General features: G+C 39.7%; 1 protein-coding gene across 1 annotated transcript in view; it reads left to right on the top strand.

Moving 5' to 3' along the window:
• The window catches only part of ELAPOR2 (endosome-lysosome associated apoptosis and autophagy regulator family member 2), a 95,860-nt gene extending 83,982 nt beyond the window's left edge, over positions 1-11,878 (top strand). The window contains exons 17-22 of the mRNA XM_083860592.1: positions 1,743-1,839; positions 2,979-3,080; positions 5,339-5,465; positions 6,214-6,392; positions 7,056-7,221; positions 9,795-11,878. Coding sequence (XP_083716718.1) covers positions 1,743-1,839; positions 2,979-3,080; positions 5,339-5,465; positions 6,214-6,392; positions 7,056-7,221; positions 9,795-9,854 — 731 coding nt within the window. The 3' untranslated portion in view covers positions 9,855-11,878. The remainder of the gene's footprint in view (positions 1-1,742; positions 1,840-2,978; positions 3,081-5,338; positions 5,466-6,213; positions 6,393-7,055; positions 7,222-9,794) is intronic.
• Positions 11,879-17,444: the final 5,566 nt, after the last annotated feature.

Raw genomic sequence — 17,444 nt, 5'->3', positions numbered from 1 at the left:
AATACTTGATAAATTTACATCACTTTCTTTATCAACCAAGTTCATCAGTACTCAAGGAATGAGATCAGATTTGTTCAACAAGAGAGGTTCTCCATAAATTCTTGTTGACTTTCTCTCATTGTGTGTCTGTCCATGAACTGAAACCCATTTTCCATCACCATTATGTTGTCTCATCATGAGAGCCACATTGTAATTCAGGTCACCATATCCACTCTCCATGAGTCTTTTGACAATTCACTGTCATCAAAAGCTCTGTTAAAGGTCACTCTTAGATATGGGTTTCTAGCTCACAAACATTCATGCCAGTAAATGCCAATATTGTCTGCTGCCACTGGAGGAATGAGGGCAGTCATTGTCTTGAAAAACAAGGAGATAGTGCTGATTTTTTCCCTAATACAAAGAAAAGAAGCCAAGCTCTTCTGGTGCCTTTTTTTATCTCAGTTGCTAAATTTTAAAATGGTTGAAGTTTGCCTTTGCTAACATAACAACAAGGATGTGGACCTGCTGAAGTGAGTCCAGAGCAGGCCAAAACATGGTCAGAGGACTGATCACCCCTCCTGGGAGACATGCTGGGAGAACTGGGATTGTTCAGCCTGGACAGGAGAAGGCTTCAAGGAGATTTTAGACCATCTTCCATTACCTAAAGGGGCTGCAAGAGAGCTGGAGAGGGATTTTTTTACAGGGTCATGTAGTGACAGACAAGGGAGAATGGCTTCAAACCTAAAGAGAATAGGTTTAGATTGGATAGTAGGAAGAAATTCTTCCCTGTGAGGGTGGTGAGACAGTGGCACAAGTTGCACAGAGGAGCTGGGGCTGCTCCATCCCTGGATTGGTTCAAGAACAGCTTGGAGAGGGTTTTGAGCAACCTTGTCTAGGGAATGGTGTCCCTGCCTGTGGCAGGGGATTTGGAACAAGATGATCTTTTAGGTCACTTCCAACCCAAACCACTCTATGAGTCTGTGGTTCAATGTTTCAAGAACAAGTGGAAAACTTCTTTTCTTAGGTCTTCTCATAATTTTCTGACCACCACCACTTCTTGTTCTACCAATTTTTAACTCCCTAGAGGGATGCAGCCCCCTTTGTACAACTCCCTCTTCTGAAATGTTGCAGTGGAGCACCAATATTTCCTGTCTTCTTTGGTTCATGGGGTTGGAAGGAGCTCTAAGAACTTTGGTTACTTGGTTTTCCCCCTTTTCAGCTTTTGCCCAAAATCCATGTAGTTCACACACCAGCCTGTCATTTGTTCCAAAATGTGCCATCAAGGCTTCCCTATGATTCCATAATCCTTCTGAGTCTTGTTGTTTCATCTCCCACAGAACTGCAAATTACTCAGGTCATTACATGGTTTTGATATTTGAGGGTTATACACTCAAGGCATATGCTCTGAGTGGTTGCATCAGGTATCTTCAGCAGTTCTTCGCCAGCCTAAATTATTTTATGTTTCTTTAATATCCAATGATTGCTTTAAATTAATATAAAAGAATAATTAATATTTACACCAGTGTTTTATTATTTTTTTTATTTTGCTATGCCTACATGAGGAAATCAGACTGTATGAGGAATATATATATATATGCAAAGTTTAGTTAGAAAAAAGTGTTTTTAATGTACAGTAATGCCATTTAATGCTATTAAGTGAGATCCACACCTTTTAGACTGAGAAAATATTGCATGTAGATCCCTCAAAAATCCTTTCATAATTTGCTTTTATTATTATTATTATTATTATTCTTACATTTTAGGAGCTACTGTAGAAACAACGCTGGAGAATATCAGCATCAAGTCAGATATGTTTCCTCCCTCTCCAAGAAAAATACCAGATGTGCATTTCTTTTACAAGTAGGTAAAGAATGCTGCTTACTGCTGTCAGGTGTCTTCATGTGTTTAAAAGAAAGTAAAACTGTGAGGGGGGATCTATAACCCGCCTTTAATCTTTTCCACTTTTATCAGTATCTGCCTAATTTTGATTGACATGTTGAAGATCATCTTATAAAATCAGCAAACTCTCTTTACTCAAATCTAAATTAGACTTGATCCATAGGAACTGATACCAGAGCTTTGATTCATCCAGATGCCATTTTGAGTGTCCTGTTACTTTCCATATTTTCTCATATATGACTTTGGAGTGTCCACTTCTGGTTGCATATTTGCTTTCACTTCCACTTGTGTTTACTTTGATGCTACAAGAAAGGACTAATCAAGATTTAAAGTAAATGTTTCAACATGCAGAGTTACTAGTATGCTTTTTCCATTCTTTACTCTTCTCCGTAAAAAGGATGCCTCAGTTTAGGTAGGAAGTGGCTCAAAGATAAGCTCAGTTCAGATGTCTACAAGCTGGTTTTTATATCAGCTGTGTTTCTAAGCTGGGATTTAATTGAATATAGGACTTTGGATATCAGCACTTCATGCTTATGTGAATACTTGAATTATGTGTCCGATTCTGTAAACTGAACCCCACACCAGTGACCCTCCTTTGAGCACGTTATGAACTTGGTTTACAATATCTATCATGCTGGAATAAGATTTTTTTTTTAATCCCATTTGCTCTGTGCTATTTCAGGACAGTTTGGTTCTCAAGTTTCTAGGCTGGGAGTGAGCCATCAGAACCTCTCCAGCAGTGTCACAAACCAAACACAGCACCTGTGATTCTCCTTTCCAATCCTTCTATTCTCTTTTGTGGGAAAGTTCACTCCTTAATGCAGCAGATTCCAAACTTGCTAGAAAATCAGAGCAGTTCCCTGAGCAGCATCTCAGGGCACTTTGAGATTTAAATGAATTGGTGAGGACTACCCTGATTCTGTTGCTCTTTTTTTTTTTTTTTATATTTTTATTTTCAGCTGGCAAAGTCAAAAGCACTTTGTGTGTTAAGGGTATTTTGTCATTGTTCCAGCTGCATGAGTGTTTATAGACCTATGAAAGAGCAATATCCATTTAAAGTAGTGGAAATATGCTACTTTTCTCCTCTTTTTTGCCATTAGGTCTTCAACTGTGACAACCTCGTGTGAAAATGGCCGTGCAACTGTTGTGACAATGAGATGCAACCCCAACAAACCAGACCAAGGAGACCTTTCTGTGCCCAGGTATTTCAGTCTTTGTGTTCTACTAGTGCCAAAAAGCCTTTGCTCCTCAGGTAACCTTTACAGAACTCATTAGTAACTTTATATGATAATAAACTTGTTTCTCCTAGGCATCCATCAGCTTCCAGCAGACCAATCTGTGTTTAGGCTGTGTGGCAGGTTGTTCTGAGCTTAAATGCAAAAGAAAATGCAGTGATGTTTTCTTGTTTTCACTTCTCCTTTATTTCAGTTCCTTGTTTTAATCTTTGGCCTCCTGATTAGAACTGCCCAGTTGAGGCTTTGAGACATAGTTTTTCTTCCTTGATTTACAGCAAAATTATTGTCTAGTGGAAAAAACCAACCTGTTCTAGGAACTTTGAAATCTGCTATTTCAATGCTTACGTGAGCCCTGACTGTCTATTTTTTGTTTGGGATGTGTTTATTTATGTGTTTCATCACTGTATCCTGGCTGCCTTGTGCCAGTTGTGTTTAATTTGCCTGACTTTTTTTTCCCTTCAGTCTGATTTGAGGGAATTTAAAAAGCTTCTTTTTTCCAAAATCCTGTTTATGCCTGTATAAACATAACTTAAGGCATAAGCATGATTGAAAAATTGCAGAGAAAAAACAGTAAAAGAAGCAATTATATTAGTCTTTAGCAACACACTGTGATTTTTCAGAAGCTTCCTTCAACTCTAATAACTCTCTTCTTTGGTTATTAAGGCCCATTTTAGTCTGTCTGGGTGTTACTAAAAATCTGCTGGTAGTTCTCTCGCTCATCCTCCTTCCCAAAAGCTAAGTCCTCTTCCCAAAAGTTAACAGTGTGAGAAGCGTGGGATCCTTTGATCCCTGTCCCTCTTGGGACACATGAACTGTGCTTGCCTGAATGAAAGAAAAGTAGAGTCTTCTTCACAGGTGATGGGTGGGTGACTGATATTTGAACCCCTTTGGAGATGCTTAGCCCAGTTTCTGAGGGCCTGTCCCACTACAAATTATGCTGGGCAATAAGCCGCTTTCAGCTTCTGTGTGAAAATTCTTCAGATGTTCTTCCAGTGCCAAACACAATGTGAACTGTGACACAGCACCAGTAGTGAGGGAGGAACAATGTACCTTGCTTTTGAAAGTGTGAGCATGGGCAGAAATGGCACACAGCTGACACATGTACCTTATCTCAGCTCATGTTGGCTTCTCCTTTGCTATCCCCTTTGATTAGCTCAGCAGTCAGCTGTTTGCACACAGTGAGGTATCACATACATGTCAAATAATGTAACTCCTTGATCCTCCAGGCATGGTGTTTAGTGCCACATGAAGCTACAGTATAAGATGAAAGCAGTTGAGGAGAAGGGTCTGTCAGTGCTCTTGCCATGCTGGTTGGAAAAATGCTCCATTTCCATTCCATTCACAGAGGAATGTACCTGTTGTCAGGTATTCAAATCTGGATAAGCCAGAAAGGGCTTTTAGGGATGGGGATTTTTCAGTGCTTCAGATCAGGATATCAGGTTTCCAGATGATATAGAACAGCACAACTCTAAATCCATTTTTTTCTGCTTGAATATATTTCATATTTACATGACCAAACTTCTTGCTTGGCTTTTGGCTGTTGCTGCTGTTAGATCTGATGTGATTGTCAGTAACAAAATCTACGTGACTGTCCTGCCACTGCCAGTACAACTTTCTTCTGCAGGCTGAATACAAAACAGGCCATTAGTTGTTCTTGGAGTAAGAGAAGCTGTTATCTCTTCATTAACTGGTGAACATCCTTCTAGTAATTAACCATGACAGGACAAGTCCATTCCATATGGACTAAATCACCCAGATGTCATTAGAACAATGGCAGGAGCCAGATAGCAGCATTCACATGGAACAGCCACCCTGTGCAGGAGAACAGTGATGGAGCTCTCCTCTCCTCTCCTCTCCTCTCCTCTCCTCTCCTCTCCTCTCCTCTCCTCTCCTCTCCTCTCCTCTCCTCTCCTCTCCTCTCCTCTCCTCTCCTCTCCTCTCCTCTCCTCTCCTCTCCTCTCCTCTCCTCTCCTCTCCTCTCCTCTCCTCTCCTCTCCTCTCCTCTTTTTAGATCTTTGACAGGTCAACACCTGTTTTCACTTGAGAAAGCATTTTACAAACCAGGAAGAGTTCTTCCCCCAGATTCTTCCATCTCCTGACTTAATGGATGTTTACCCATTTCTCATAGTTCCCATTCCCACTCTTCAGCAGCAGAAGGTGGATGAGGATACAAACCCCAGAGTGTTCCTTCCCTCACTGGTAACTGAGCTCTGCTCTCCCCATAGCTCCTGCCCCGCGGGCACCTGCGATGGATGCACCTTCTACTTCCTGTGGGAAAGTGCAGAAGCTTGTCCTCTCTGCACAGAGCAGGACTACCACGAGATTGAGGGAGCCTGCAAAAAAGGATTTCAGGTACAGGACCCGTGTCTCAAAGTCAAATAGGCTCATTTGGGTGTAACTTGGACTCCTGTGGAAATTTGGTGTGCAAATTGCTCTGTAAGATCTCAGCCCAGGCTCTTGGATGCAAGCTGGGGGAGGAGCTGTGTTGAGACTCAGGAATGTTTGTGTCAGTGGCAGTGTGATTCCCGTGAGAGAGCTGGGGTGTGCTGACCAGCTGTGTGAGTAAGGATGTGAGCTCTCCATGAATTCATACAGGCAGGACAGTTATTTCTAAAGGATGGAATGCCCAAAGGACTTCAGTTCTTTCATAGCCATAAACATCAGGGGCAGGCCAGGGAAGGTTTCCAAATGTTAGTTCATAAATTCATCCTACTTGCTTGCAATGTTTTTGCTGCTGCCTTCTCTAGTCAAATTTAGGAAGTCCTTCCACAGGTTCAGATTGTCCTGTTGATCAACAGCTCCTGGGCAGGCACAACTTATTCCCAATAAGCTGTACAGCCCATATTGTGTCACATGGAGAGCTATACAGAGGAGGAAATCCTTTTGCCATGCCTGAACCTGCAGGCACAAGCAAGGGGATGACTGATTAGACAATACAACTAAAAACCTGAAGTCTGAAAACCTGAAGGATGTATTTTGGTTTGCTTTCACTGAAAAATTATCTGACCTTTCTACCTCAGAACAGTTTGTTTTCTGTAAGTCTAAACAGTTCTCTCTTTTCCTACAGTCAGCTCACCTTTTGGTGTTTTCTGTTTGAAAGGAAACCTTATACGTATGGAATGAGCCAAAGCATTGCATTAAAGGAGTTCCCTTGCCAGAAAAAAGGACCAGCACTTGTGAAACAGTGGATTTTTGGCTTAAAGTTGGAGCTGGTGTTGGTGCTTTCACGGCCGTTCTGCTCATAGCCTTGACTTGCTATTTTTGGAAGAAGAACCAGAAGTGAGTACTGCAAATTGTGTTCTATATAAAAGTTATCTAAAAGCTTGATGGAGTGACTTTTCCTGCATTTGACTTTATGACATTGATGAGAAGTACCTTGTAGGATCAATCCATTCATACACCAAGTTAATGTTTCTTCTGTCAATGGTGGCTATAAAAAATTCTGGTGAGGAAAGTATAGAACATCCAGAGTCATTTGCAATGGCATGATTTCCCAGTAGGAACTGTCCCTTTAACCCTTGAGAGTTTGAAGTTGATTTTAGGTTCTGAAGCAACATGTCTTTCTCAAGCTCTGAAGACCAGAAGGGTATCTTTAGTGTAATTAGTCCTTTTCAGCTTGGTAAAGCATTAGGTTCTTGGCCATATTTCCTAGTGCTGTTTTGGTTGTTGCCCCAACCAGCACTTCTTCATGCAGGAAGCCCTCTTGACCTCCCTGTGGTCTTTTTCTCAATCATGATTCTTTAATAAGGATAGAGGACTAGTTGGAGAGCAGGAGCTCATTGTATTGTTAATACTATTTTGGTTACATATTTTAAATGATTGAAAAGTATCTAATTTCCACTAACTCAGAAGTAACTATGTGGGAGGACTGCAAACCACCTAAATTACAAAAACCCTGAGTTTGAGAAAAAAAATTATTCATGTGTGGCTTTATATCTTCAGGCTGGAGTATAAATATTCCAAATTAGTGATGACAACAAACTCAAAAGAGTGTGAACTGCCAGCTGCTGACAGCTGTGCTATAATGGAAGGAGAAGATAATGAAGAAGAAATAGTATATTCAAATAAGCAGTCACTGCTGGGGAAGCTCAAATCCTTGGCAACAAAGGTGAGTAGTAATTACCAATATTAATGTTTAAAGTAATTATTACCTTTATTTATTACTGGATGTGATGAGTCTTTGATGCTAATTTCAAGCCTCCCACACACACCTCATCCAGTCCATAGTGATCTGTTGAAATCTACAGTTTGGATAAAATTAAGAAATGTTGTAGGGTTTTGGGTAAATGCTCCTTCCTCCATAGAGAGATCTCAGTAGCATTTTTTTATTGCATGGGTGACACCAGAAAAAGACAGTCCATGGCAGAGAGAACCTTTTTGCCCAGAATCCTCCCATTGCTGAGGCAAACACAGCTATTAGAGATGCAAAAAATGAACATTGGCAGCACAGCCACCAGCCAGCTGCTTGCAGCTCACCTGGGCTGGCTTCATGGCTGACTGGAGAACCATAATTTTGAGTAGGATTCAGTTGAAGAGGAGGCATCAGCTTCAGCCTGTTGCCCAATACAGCAGCCTCCTCCATTTCAACACCAAAAAAGCATTTTTTTTTTCTGCAGTAGATGTGATGTGGATTGTTGCTTGTCTGAATTGACAGCACCAAAGTCTTTGGTGTCCTTTGAACATTCCTGAGAGGAGCCACAGAGGGCTGTCATTGCAGATCCCAAAAGCTCTTTGGTCTTTGTTCCAAATGCCTTGAAATCTGGGCTATGGAAAGGGTAGTGTTGTCTTTAGGGGATTCCAGTGTGGGACATCTGTTATGACTGGGATAAAGGCAAATGACATTTTCCCTTTCAAGCAGTTTTGCTGAAGTGAGTTTCTTAGAAAGTTGCTTACAAGATAATAATAAAAATCAATTTTAATACAATGTACTCTAGTTTATTGTCCAAATAATACCTCTAAATGTTGAATTTTGAGAGTTTTTTCCTTGTATCTTTTTTTCCTTTCTGTGATTGAGTGCAATGTAATTAAAACTTGTGTGCTGCCTGTCTTTTCCCTTAATATTCTATTATTTTCATTTTTTTACTTTTTTTATTTGACTGGTGTCCTCTTGCCACACTACCTGCTCCTCAGATATCCCTCATAGGAGAAGTTACCATTGCACAGATAATGTGCAGAACTTTCCCTTTACTCCAGCCCGACTATTTGTCCTGCAAAATCAATTTTGTTCCTTGTGGAAAGGGGCAGAAATTCAATATTAATTCTTAATTCAATAATGAGAATATTGAAAATGTAAATAAAAATCAAATCACATAAAATTTTCTGGTGATGTTGCAAAAATAGAAGTAAGCTTTAGTACTTCAGTATTCAGACAACTTGAATATCTACTTGGAGTTTTTTGATGTTTCTATATCCACTATGGCAGGCCTCCTGAGTGTTCTCTCCTTTTTCAACAAGCTTGCCAGATATTTCTAAGCTTGTTCCTTATTTTACTGCTAGATAACAATAGCTGGCAAACTCGACTTCCAGTACCTCATTAGCTTACTCAGCTCTGTGTCCTGTATCCCTGCAGATAACTCAAATTTAATATATATTTATGGAAAACAAATGTTATAGGCATTGCTTTTCATTTATGCAAAAGATGAAGAAATCCATGTCCTGCTACATATGCATGTAAAATACAGAAAAAAATATATGGAGGGGAGAAAAAGGAAAGAAATCTAAAATGAGAGAGAAAGAGGATCTGCAGTATCCTAACTATGTTCAAGCTTCAGGCTATGGCATTTCTGCCAGCATGTCACAAAGATATCAGTGGATTTGAGTACCCAAGGGATTGAGGGTTAGACCTGTAATACAGAAAGGGATGACTTATTTTTAATGAGAAGATAGAAGCCAAACAATTACAAACCTGTTTCAGACTGGGGGTTGTTGTCTCCAGCACCACAATACTCAGCTCTTCAGAACACATATTTTTCACTAGACTAGCGTAGGACAATCCCTTGCACCAGGTTGTCCTGATCTGTGTGAGATGGCTTTAAAATTATGAAACTACCTTCAGATTATGAAGGTAGTTTCCAACAGTTTGCAAACTATTTGGGTGTGTATGTCCCCATTTCTCTTTCACCCTGATTCCTGCTGGCCAGATGGCTGAGGCTGTCATCCAGAAAATGAAAACAGAGAGAAAACTCAACCCTCTAGCCCTGATTTTTAAGATGGCAAATAATTTGTAGACTTGTTTTGTCCTGTAGATCTTTCAGAGGAGGTGTTGAGATTGGAATCCAGGAGAAAGTCAGTGGTGTTCATGCTCACATGCTATGCTTCAAGCATTTTATATATTGCAGGGAACACATTAAAAAGTGATAATAACCCTAGAAATGATTATTCATAATTCCCCAGCTCAGACTACCTGTCCTTATTCTATGAGTATGAAATGCAAACTTTCCTTGTACCCTCTAAAATAAGTACCATGAACGATAGCTCTAGCATGATTTTATTGGTTTTGCAAATTTTTACAGAGTTAGTAGTGTTATTAAATATTAAAGGGTCAAACTGTGCACTTAATTACTGTATTAAAAATAAAGTGAAGTTTTTGGCAAAGGATAATGAGAGAAGAGGTGATTGTGCTGACTGCTGCAGAGATTTTGAGGAAATCCAGTTGATGGGAACCTGTCTTTTTCATTGCAGGAGAAAGAAGATAGTTTTGAATCTGTTCAGCTGAAATCTTCAAGATCCCAGAATATATGAAGAATTAATGCTGCCTTCAAAGAAACAAACCTAATTTCTATTTTTACAGGACCATGTTTTAAACATACTCTGGCACACATTGTAGTGGTGATCTTGGTGAGAAATGCTTGGCCATTTAGGAGGAAAGAAGACAGGAAGCAAACCAGAAAATTGGATTGCCTTACCATGTGATTGAGTATCTTGCCAAAAAAAAAAAAGAAAGAAGATGCTTGGATTCCATACTGGGAATGAAATTCAACTCAGGAAGAGATATACATACTGCAAATAACATAAATTTTTTGCATTCACCTGGGCAACACTCAGGCATGCCATATGATTTATAGGTACCTTTCGTTTCCTTCTCACTCCTTCTGCTCATATTCCTAAGAAATGATTTTCAGAGAGTCCTGCAACCTCCTGCAGAGGTTGTGTGGTCATGTTTACTGGCATAACTGTGAGTCTCTCTTGAAATCAAAATTGTGAATGGTACTCGGAATGAGCCTCAGGTGAGTTTTGAACTTTGGAAAATACTTTTGATTTTAATGCTTTGAAGGTCTGGGTGGTCTGCATTAACCTCTAATACAAGAGGAATTGTGTTGCACCCACAAATTAAGCCCATTCTGGTGCCTCACTCATGGCCATCAGGGTTGGAGTAAAGCCTAGTGCTGTTAAATTTAAACTTGGTAACAGCTGTTGTGTAAATTGTAGATCTGGGCCCATCAGTCTATAGGTTCAAACTCTTTAAAGAGATGTAAAGTGGTACCTACAGTGCCAATTGCTCTTGTCCCTCTCTGTGGAAGTTTGTTCTTTCAAGAGAGGTCTTTGGCAGATTCAGTGTCCTCCCCTGGGCTGTGTAAAGGTCACTTTTCCCAGGGCTGGGAACCAGCAAAGCCTGAACTCTGGAGGTACAGCAAAAATCTCTTCTTTTGGGAATCAGGGATCAGCTTTGTCAGTTGGGAGGCTTGTTGAAAACACTCAGCCTCCTTCATTCCTGTGCCCATGTGAGGAAGGGGGATGGATGGATGGATGGATGGATGGATGGATGGATGGATGGATGGATGTCCAGCAGAGCTGAGCATGCGTTATGTACTTGCGCAGCATCTAAATGCATCCTGTGTCAGTGCAAGTACCAGCACTGGAGGAAAGGCACAAAGTGGTGCCTTGGGAACTGGAGGCTAGGTGGACTTTTCCATAAAATCAGCCACATTATAAGCATGTGATCTTCATAATATCCACAGTAATAATTTCCTGAAATTCCCTCTGAGGTCGAACTCAAAGGAATCTGAAACTTAGGCAAAAAATATTTGAGTGAAATTATGCAAGACTTGTATAGAGCCAGAGAAAATGAGCAACGATTCTTGTATTGACCTCTGGTCAGACTCGTATTTCCATTACAGCAAATTTATGTGAATTGTGGAATGCATCAAAACCAGAAAAGAGACATGGGCAGAAATAGTCTTTTTACTACAAGGAATATAGATTTTTGATTTTATATGACTGAGCTAGGTATATCAATAAAAGAGGGCCCACTTTTAAGTAAAATTTAAATTAAACTGAATTTTCTGCAGAAACTGAATTTTCTAGAGTGTATTTTATTATACTCTAGATGTGGACAAAATTTTTATGAAGGTTAGATTTTTTTTTTCATTAGGGAAAATTCAGGTCCTTTATTTTATAGTTCCAGTCAAAGAACACACACTTTACTCTTTTGATGGGAGATCCTTCAGGCATCTTAACTTGAAGTGGTGTACATTTTCTGTTGGTCTTGAAAAGGCACTTCACTTTCCCAACAAAGATTTTTATGGGGTAATGTTGAATGTATATTAAATACACATTCCTTTTTGTATATTTTGTACCATTGCACACTTATTATTGTACATTGTATTTGTTGTCATGATGTCATTTATATATGGTTGTCAAAGATGATATGCTCACAGAGTAAATGGTTATGGTTTTGGGATTTCACTTCTTGGATCTTTTATGATGAGGGTTTTTATGTTGTTGATTTTTATTCAACTAGTGTGTTGTAGCATCAAAGATATATATCTGATGGACATTCATAAAATAAAGTAAAAATATATTTGAAATTTTGGGCTTGAGATGTTTGGTGGCACTGCAGCCTTTTCTGAACATTGCAGGTCTTCAGTCAAGAGTAGAGCTTTTCACTGCCATCGAATTGCATTTGTCTACATCTCCTTTAATTTTTTCCGTTCTCTCTCCATATGTTTTCTCAGCCATAATTCCAATTCATTTTCCAGAACACCGTTTCTTTTTTCATCCCTGGACCCATATCCCTGTAATGCAGAAATGCCTTAATTTTTATGAACTATATTTAATTTGACTTAATACCACACAGGTTTCATTTGGTTCCCTTCTCTTTCCATTATATTTTCCAAATAAAATGGAATGGAATTTTTTGACAGCTGTGGCAGACTTTCCTGTATGACTCTTCTGAGCTCTGCTTCCAAATCATTATATTGTTGAACATTCTCCCAGGCATTCTAATGGTGCAGTGCTGACATAGTGGGATGCAAACCAATACCATAGACATTATTCACCTTAAAATAAGCAAACTGCATTTTCCAGCAATTAAGCAAGTGTAATCTGAAATATTTGAGCTGACTTCTGCTGTTCTTTTTTTTCTATTAAAGATGTAGCAGAGAGGGGAAGTTTCCATTTTCCCATAAGAGACAATTTTTGGAAGCCTTTAACAGTTCACTAAAAAATCATCTGTCTGTGACCTCTTCTAGTGCTCTGCCAAAATATACTTAGAGCAATCTCCCCCTTTTCTTCCACATGGAATCACATTAGAAAACTGTTATTTGATGCCATAAAACAATGTGAATCAGTCTGTTATGTGTTCACTTGATTAAACGGAATACATTTTATTGCTGCATTTGCATGCTTTGCTTTGAAATCTGGAGTCAAGCAACTGAATCTCTTTGAGGATTAAGCACATTTTAGTGGTGTCTGTATAAATTATTGGCAAATTAGCAGAACATCATTGTCTCAGGTTTGACACTGCTTGCTAGGGGGGAAATGAACAAAGAATGTGTTTTGGCTTAGCTCTGATTGTGTTAGTTGGTGTTTGTAATACAGAATAAAATTGATTAATGTTTGGGGAAAACTGTGTCTTAGAGCCACAGTGGGAAATTCCTGAGTAGCTTCAATGATTTGTAATCTTTGTTCAAAGGAAGGATTTGATTATTTGCTTTTGAAAAATAGGTTTTGGGATTCTTTGATAGTAGAGAGGAAAGTTTGCAGGTTTTGTTCTTCCAGAGCCAGTAGTACCCGTAAAATCAAGGTATTTATTATAATTAGATAGCAGCAGGTGTCACCATTTAGGAGCCAGTGGTTGTTGACTCTTCTCCAGCAGTGGCCAACACAGATGCTTCAATGTAAGTGTAGAAGCAGCTACAGTTCATGCTGACACACCAATGAGGATGCCATTTCCTCCTCAGCAAGGAGTGCTGCTGGTTGGTCCAATCATGAAGCATGGAAGACTTAAATAGCTATTCTAGGTAATATTCCACAACTTCTCTGGGAAGCATATTCCAGTCCCTCACCACCCTCACAGTATTTTCTCCTAGCATGCTAAATATCCCCTGTTTTGGTTTAAAACCATTCCCTCTTGTTCTATAACTATCTGCCCATATAAAAAGTAACTTTTTTAGAAACTTCCCTTAGGTCCTGGAAGACTGGAATGAAGTGTCTCCAGAGCATTCTTTTCTCAGTGATAACCTCAAGAGAAATCTTGGGAAGTTCTGCTTGTCTTTGGTGGTGTTCTCTCTTAGTCTTTCCCCTTGTGTGCTACATTCACTGAATCCCTTGGTTTTATTTCTTGTTGAAGGCTTCTGAACTGTGCTGCTTTGGTATGGTGTAAGGGGAGAGGAATAGAAATAAAAGGAAGTCAGGCTCATCCTGGAATGTGCAGTGTGTGTCACAGTGGGCAGTGACACCCCCAGTCCCCTGGCTGGGTGTGCCCACACTGAAGTCATGCAGCAGGAAGGAGGGACACACAAGAATAGAGTTGATCATAGGCTGCCATTGTGTTTTGGCTGTTCCTCTGGATCTGTAGAGTAGGAGCTCATCAGGAAGAATTCTCTATGGTCCATGTACTGTGAGGCTGCTGTAATAACACCTGAAAGCCACAGCAGGGTTTTGTGATGTGTATTTGCTACCCCATCCTCTTCCTCTTGCAAAACCAGCCCAGCCTGGTTCTGCCCTTCTTGCCATAATAAAGCTCAGTTTTGCCTGTGTTTGTGTTGCTCAGGAGCTTTGAGGTGGCTCTGGATAAACAGCTCCTGCCCTTTGTCTTGCAGACTGCAGGCATTAATGGGAAGGCAATGGCACCATGGACATCAGACAGTTTTGGTGATGAGTTAAGGGTTTGTTTTGGTCTCTCTTACTCTAATTGTACTAACTGGGTAAAAGACTACAGTGGAAATCTCCTTAAACAGAGATGAAATTTCTGTGCGTGGTCAGGATATTTTGGACATCTTTTTTGTGATTTCTGGAATTTGTTCTATACTGGGAGGACATAATATATTTTTAATGGCTTTTGATTTTTAAATTTGAAAAGGCAGTTAATTTTTAAATTGGTTTGGCTATGAGTGAAGCCAGCTGTGTTCAATTAATTAAGGAAAAACAATCACTTGAAGAAAAAATAAAATATTTTGGTTTTCCACAGTAGGCTTTGGCCTGGCTTTCAAAATTCATTAAAGATTTAAAAACCAAACAACTCTTCTAGAAAAACCAAACCACCAAAAAACACACCCAGTCCTATGAACAAAGACAAAACCCCCACAAACCTTGTTTATTTCAGATTGGCCTGCAATAAACTTTTTTGAGTCTTATTTTACACTTCTGCCAATAAATAAAAAAGTGTTCAGTTTTTCACAAACCTTTCTGCAACTGTGATTTTTATCAGAGAGTTGAGGTACTTGGGACTTCTGAATGAAAAACTAAAGTTTTCTTCAGCCTCCAGTTAGACATTGTAGATGCTGGGTTAAGCCTTGCTCTCATCCACAGCATTTTCTCTGATTTCAGCATTTTACTCCTGAGTGTGCAGGGCACAGAGCAGTGTGAGTAGTCTCAAGGCTCACAGTCAGGGTACTTGGGAGGAGCTGTGACAGGACCTCCACTGCTCTGAGGTGAATTGCTCAAATTTTTAAATGTGATGGGAGCAATAGACTAGAAAAGGTTTGTGCTCTTAACTCAAGTTTTACATAAATGGGTACAAAAACTATAAACTGTTATAAATAGAGAAACTGAAATAGTGATGTGAGACAACAGGAAAGAAAAAAAAAAATATAATCCTTTTCTTTAAAGGTTTCCATGCCAGTATGGTGTGGAAAGCCTCTGCTTTGTCATTTTCCTTTTCTGTCCTGCTGTGTTCTGAAACTGGATTACTTCATCAGGCAATACCAAACAATCTGCATCTGTGGACATCCAATGGAAGGTAGTGAAAGGCTTTCATGACAAAGCCAAATAAAGTACGAGAATGTCAGGAGCATTCAGTGGGGATGGAAGTCCAGATCTCTACATGTTTTGGTTGTTGGGGTTTTTTTGCATGAAAACCCCACATGCAAGTGGCTTTCAAGGCAACTAAGTATTCACAGCAGGTGTTCAGACACAGACACTGGGTCATTTTCTCAATAGTGCTATCAAAGTGAATGAAAACTCCAGCACAGTGAGATCCTCACCTGCTATAAATTAACTTCAGTAATGTCAATTTAGATTCTGGGGCTGGAATTCATCTGACACAATGCCTTAATTTTTAGTGCAAACTCTGTGATCTGAGCAAGCTGTGCTCGCCTTTATTTGGAGAGTTTCTTCCCTGCCTGAAGTGTCTGCCTGAGATAAGCCAGGGGAATTATGTGTACTTCCTTCCACTGAGTACAAAGGGAGAGGGGTTGACCATCTCAGATGTAGCTGTTTACTTTGTCCTTGTAAACAGTGAGTGTTAGATGAGGTGCATTTGACCCTGATTGTGGCTTTCCATAGAAATTGAGAAGAAATTCTCCTTGCCCTAGGTGGTTTTAAGAGCTCCATAAAAACAAGGAGAATTATGGTCAGATATTCTGACCTTTTGTCACACTGTGACCAGCTTCTTAGTCCACAAAAGAGGACACCTAAGTCATATGAATGTAGCTGCCCATCCTCAGGTGCTTTAAGAGGTCTTGATTTGGAAAGGGAGACTTTTTTCCTGTCAAAACTTGACCCTGGGCCCTGCATCAAGGTGAGAAACAAGCCTGAAACATCAGGCATGGCAGAGGTGGTGGAGAGGAAGAAGCTGAATGCGGAGCTCTGCATGTAGGGTGGGCTGATCTATGGCTGTTCTGGGGAAAGTCACAGAGATTCCTGTTCTGGACAGGTCCATGCAGAGGCTTAAATGGCTGCCTCTGTCATGGAAGTGTTGATATCAAGAGGTCTTTGCTGGTGGACATGGGGATGTTTAGAAAATACAAGCATACATCTGTGAGTAGGAATTTTAAGAACCTTCATCTTTAATTTTTGCATTCCAAATAACAGCTGCTTCCTTTTGCCAGTTCAGCCCTAAAGGACTTACAGCTTTGCAGAAATGTGTGAAAACATCTGCAAATTCAGGAGAATTTGGCTTCAGAGAACATGTACATCCCATACTATGTATCCATAGTGTCTGACTTTCAAGCCTTGCTGGTGTTGCCTTTGAAGTCAATGAGAATTTTCCTATTGACCTCAGCTGGAATGAGATCAATGGGAACAAGCCCTTAGGTAAATATGCCCAGGCACATTAATCAAAGGTGTGTTTGTTTCCTTAATGACTTTCTGGACCTGGCAGAAGAGAGGATTTCAGATTGTTTCAATAGAGTGAGGGCAGCTTTAAGAGTGCAGTTTCAAAAGCCAGACTTTTAAGGTATTTTGCAATTGTCTAAGTAGGTGGTATATGTGTCTTGAAGCATTTGGTTGGAACGCAAAGGTCACCCCAGAGACATGTGTAAATGTCTCCTGCATTTCTCTTTTTTGACTTTCTGGTCTCTGTGGTGCTCCTATTACCTTTTACAGCACTGTTGATGCAGACAAGTTGAACCAGCTTTGTTTTGGCTGGAGATATTAAACAGTCTTAGCTAATTTTCTGACATTTTTTCCAACCTAATCTAAATTCTTTTTGTTTTTTTGCTACCAATCCATTGTATGCATGACAGCATTTAGTCGTGCCAAATGAGTGAACCAGGAGTAAAAAATTTTTTGCTAATATCTCATTAATATGAAATTAGACATTTTTACTTTTGAAAATTACCCTATATTTTAATATTAGAAGGAGAATATTGTGTGAGGTTAATAATGTGGGAGGTTTTTTTAAGCAGAGAGAATTTCTATGTGACCTTGAAAAAGCATTAATCATAAGCATGTATATTGTGCTATGGATTTTATAACACAGGCACCAACCAACACACAAATACCTTTGTACACACACTCCAGACTTCTTATCCTTTTTACCTAACGTCCTCTCTAGAAAAATGTAATGACCTTGAGAGAGTAAGAAACAAAAATGAAGCCATGCTGAAAAACTTTTATCTTTTTATTACTGGTGCCTTTACATTAATACTGCTGTGTTGTGCTGAGAAA

This window comes from Zosterops lateralis (genome assembly GCF_965231275.1).
Source record: "Zosterops lateralis genome assembly, chromosome: 4".
Taxonomy (NCBI): Eukaryota; Metazoa; Chordata; class Aves; order Passeriformes; family Zosteropidae; genus Zosterops; species Zosterops lateralis.
Note: the sequence above shows the minus strand (reverse complement) of the source record. Positions and strands in the feature narration are given on the sequence as shown.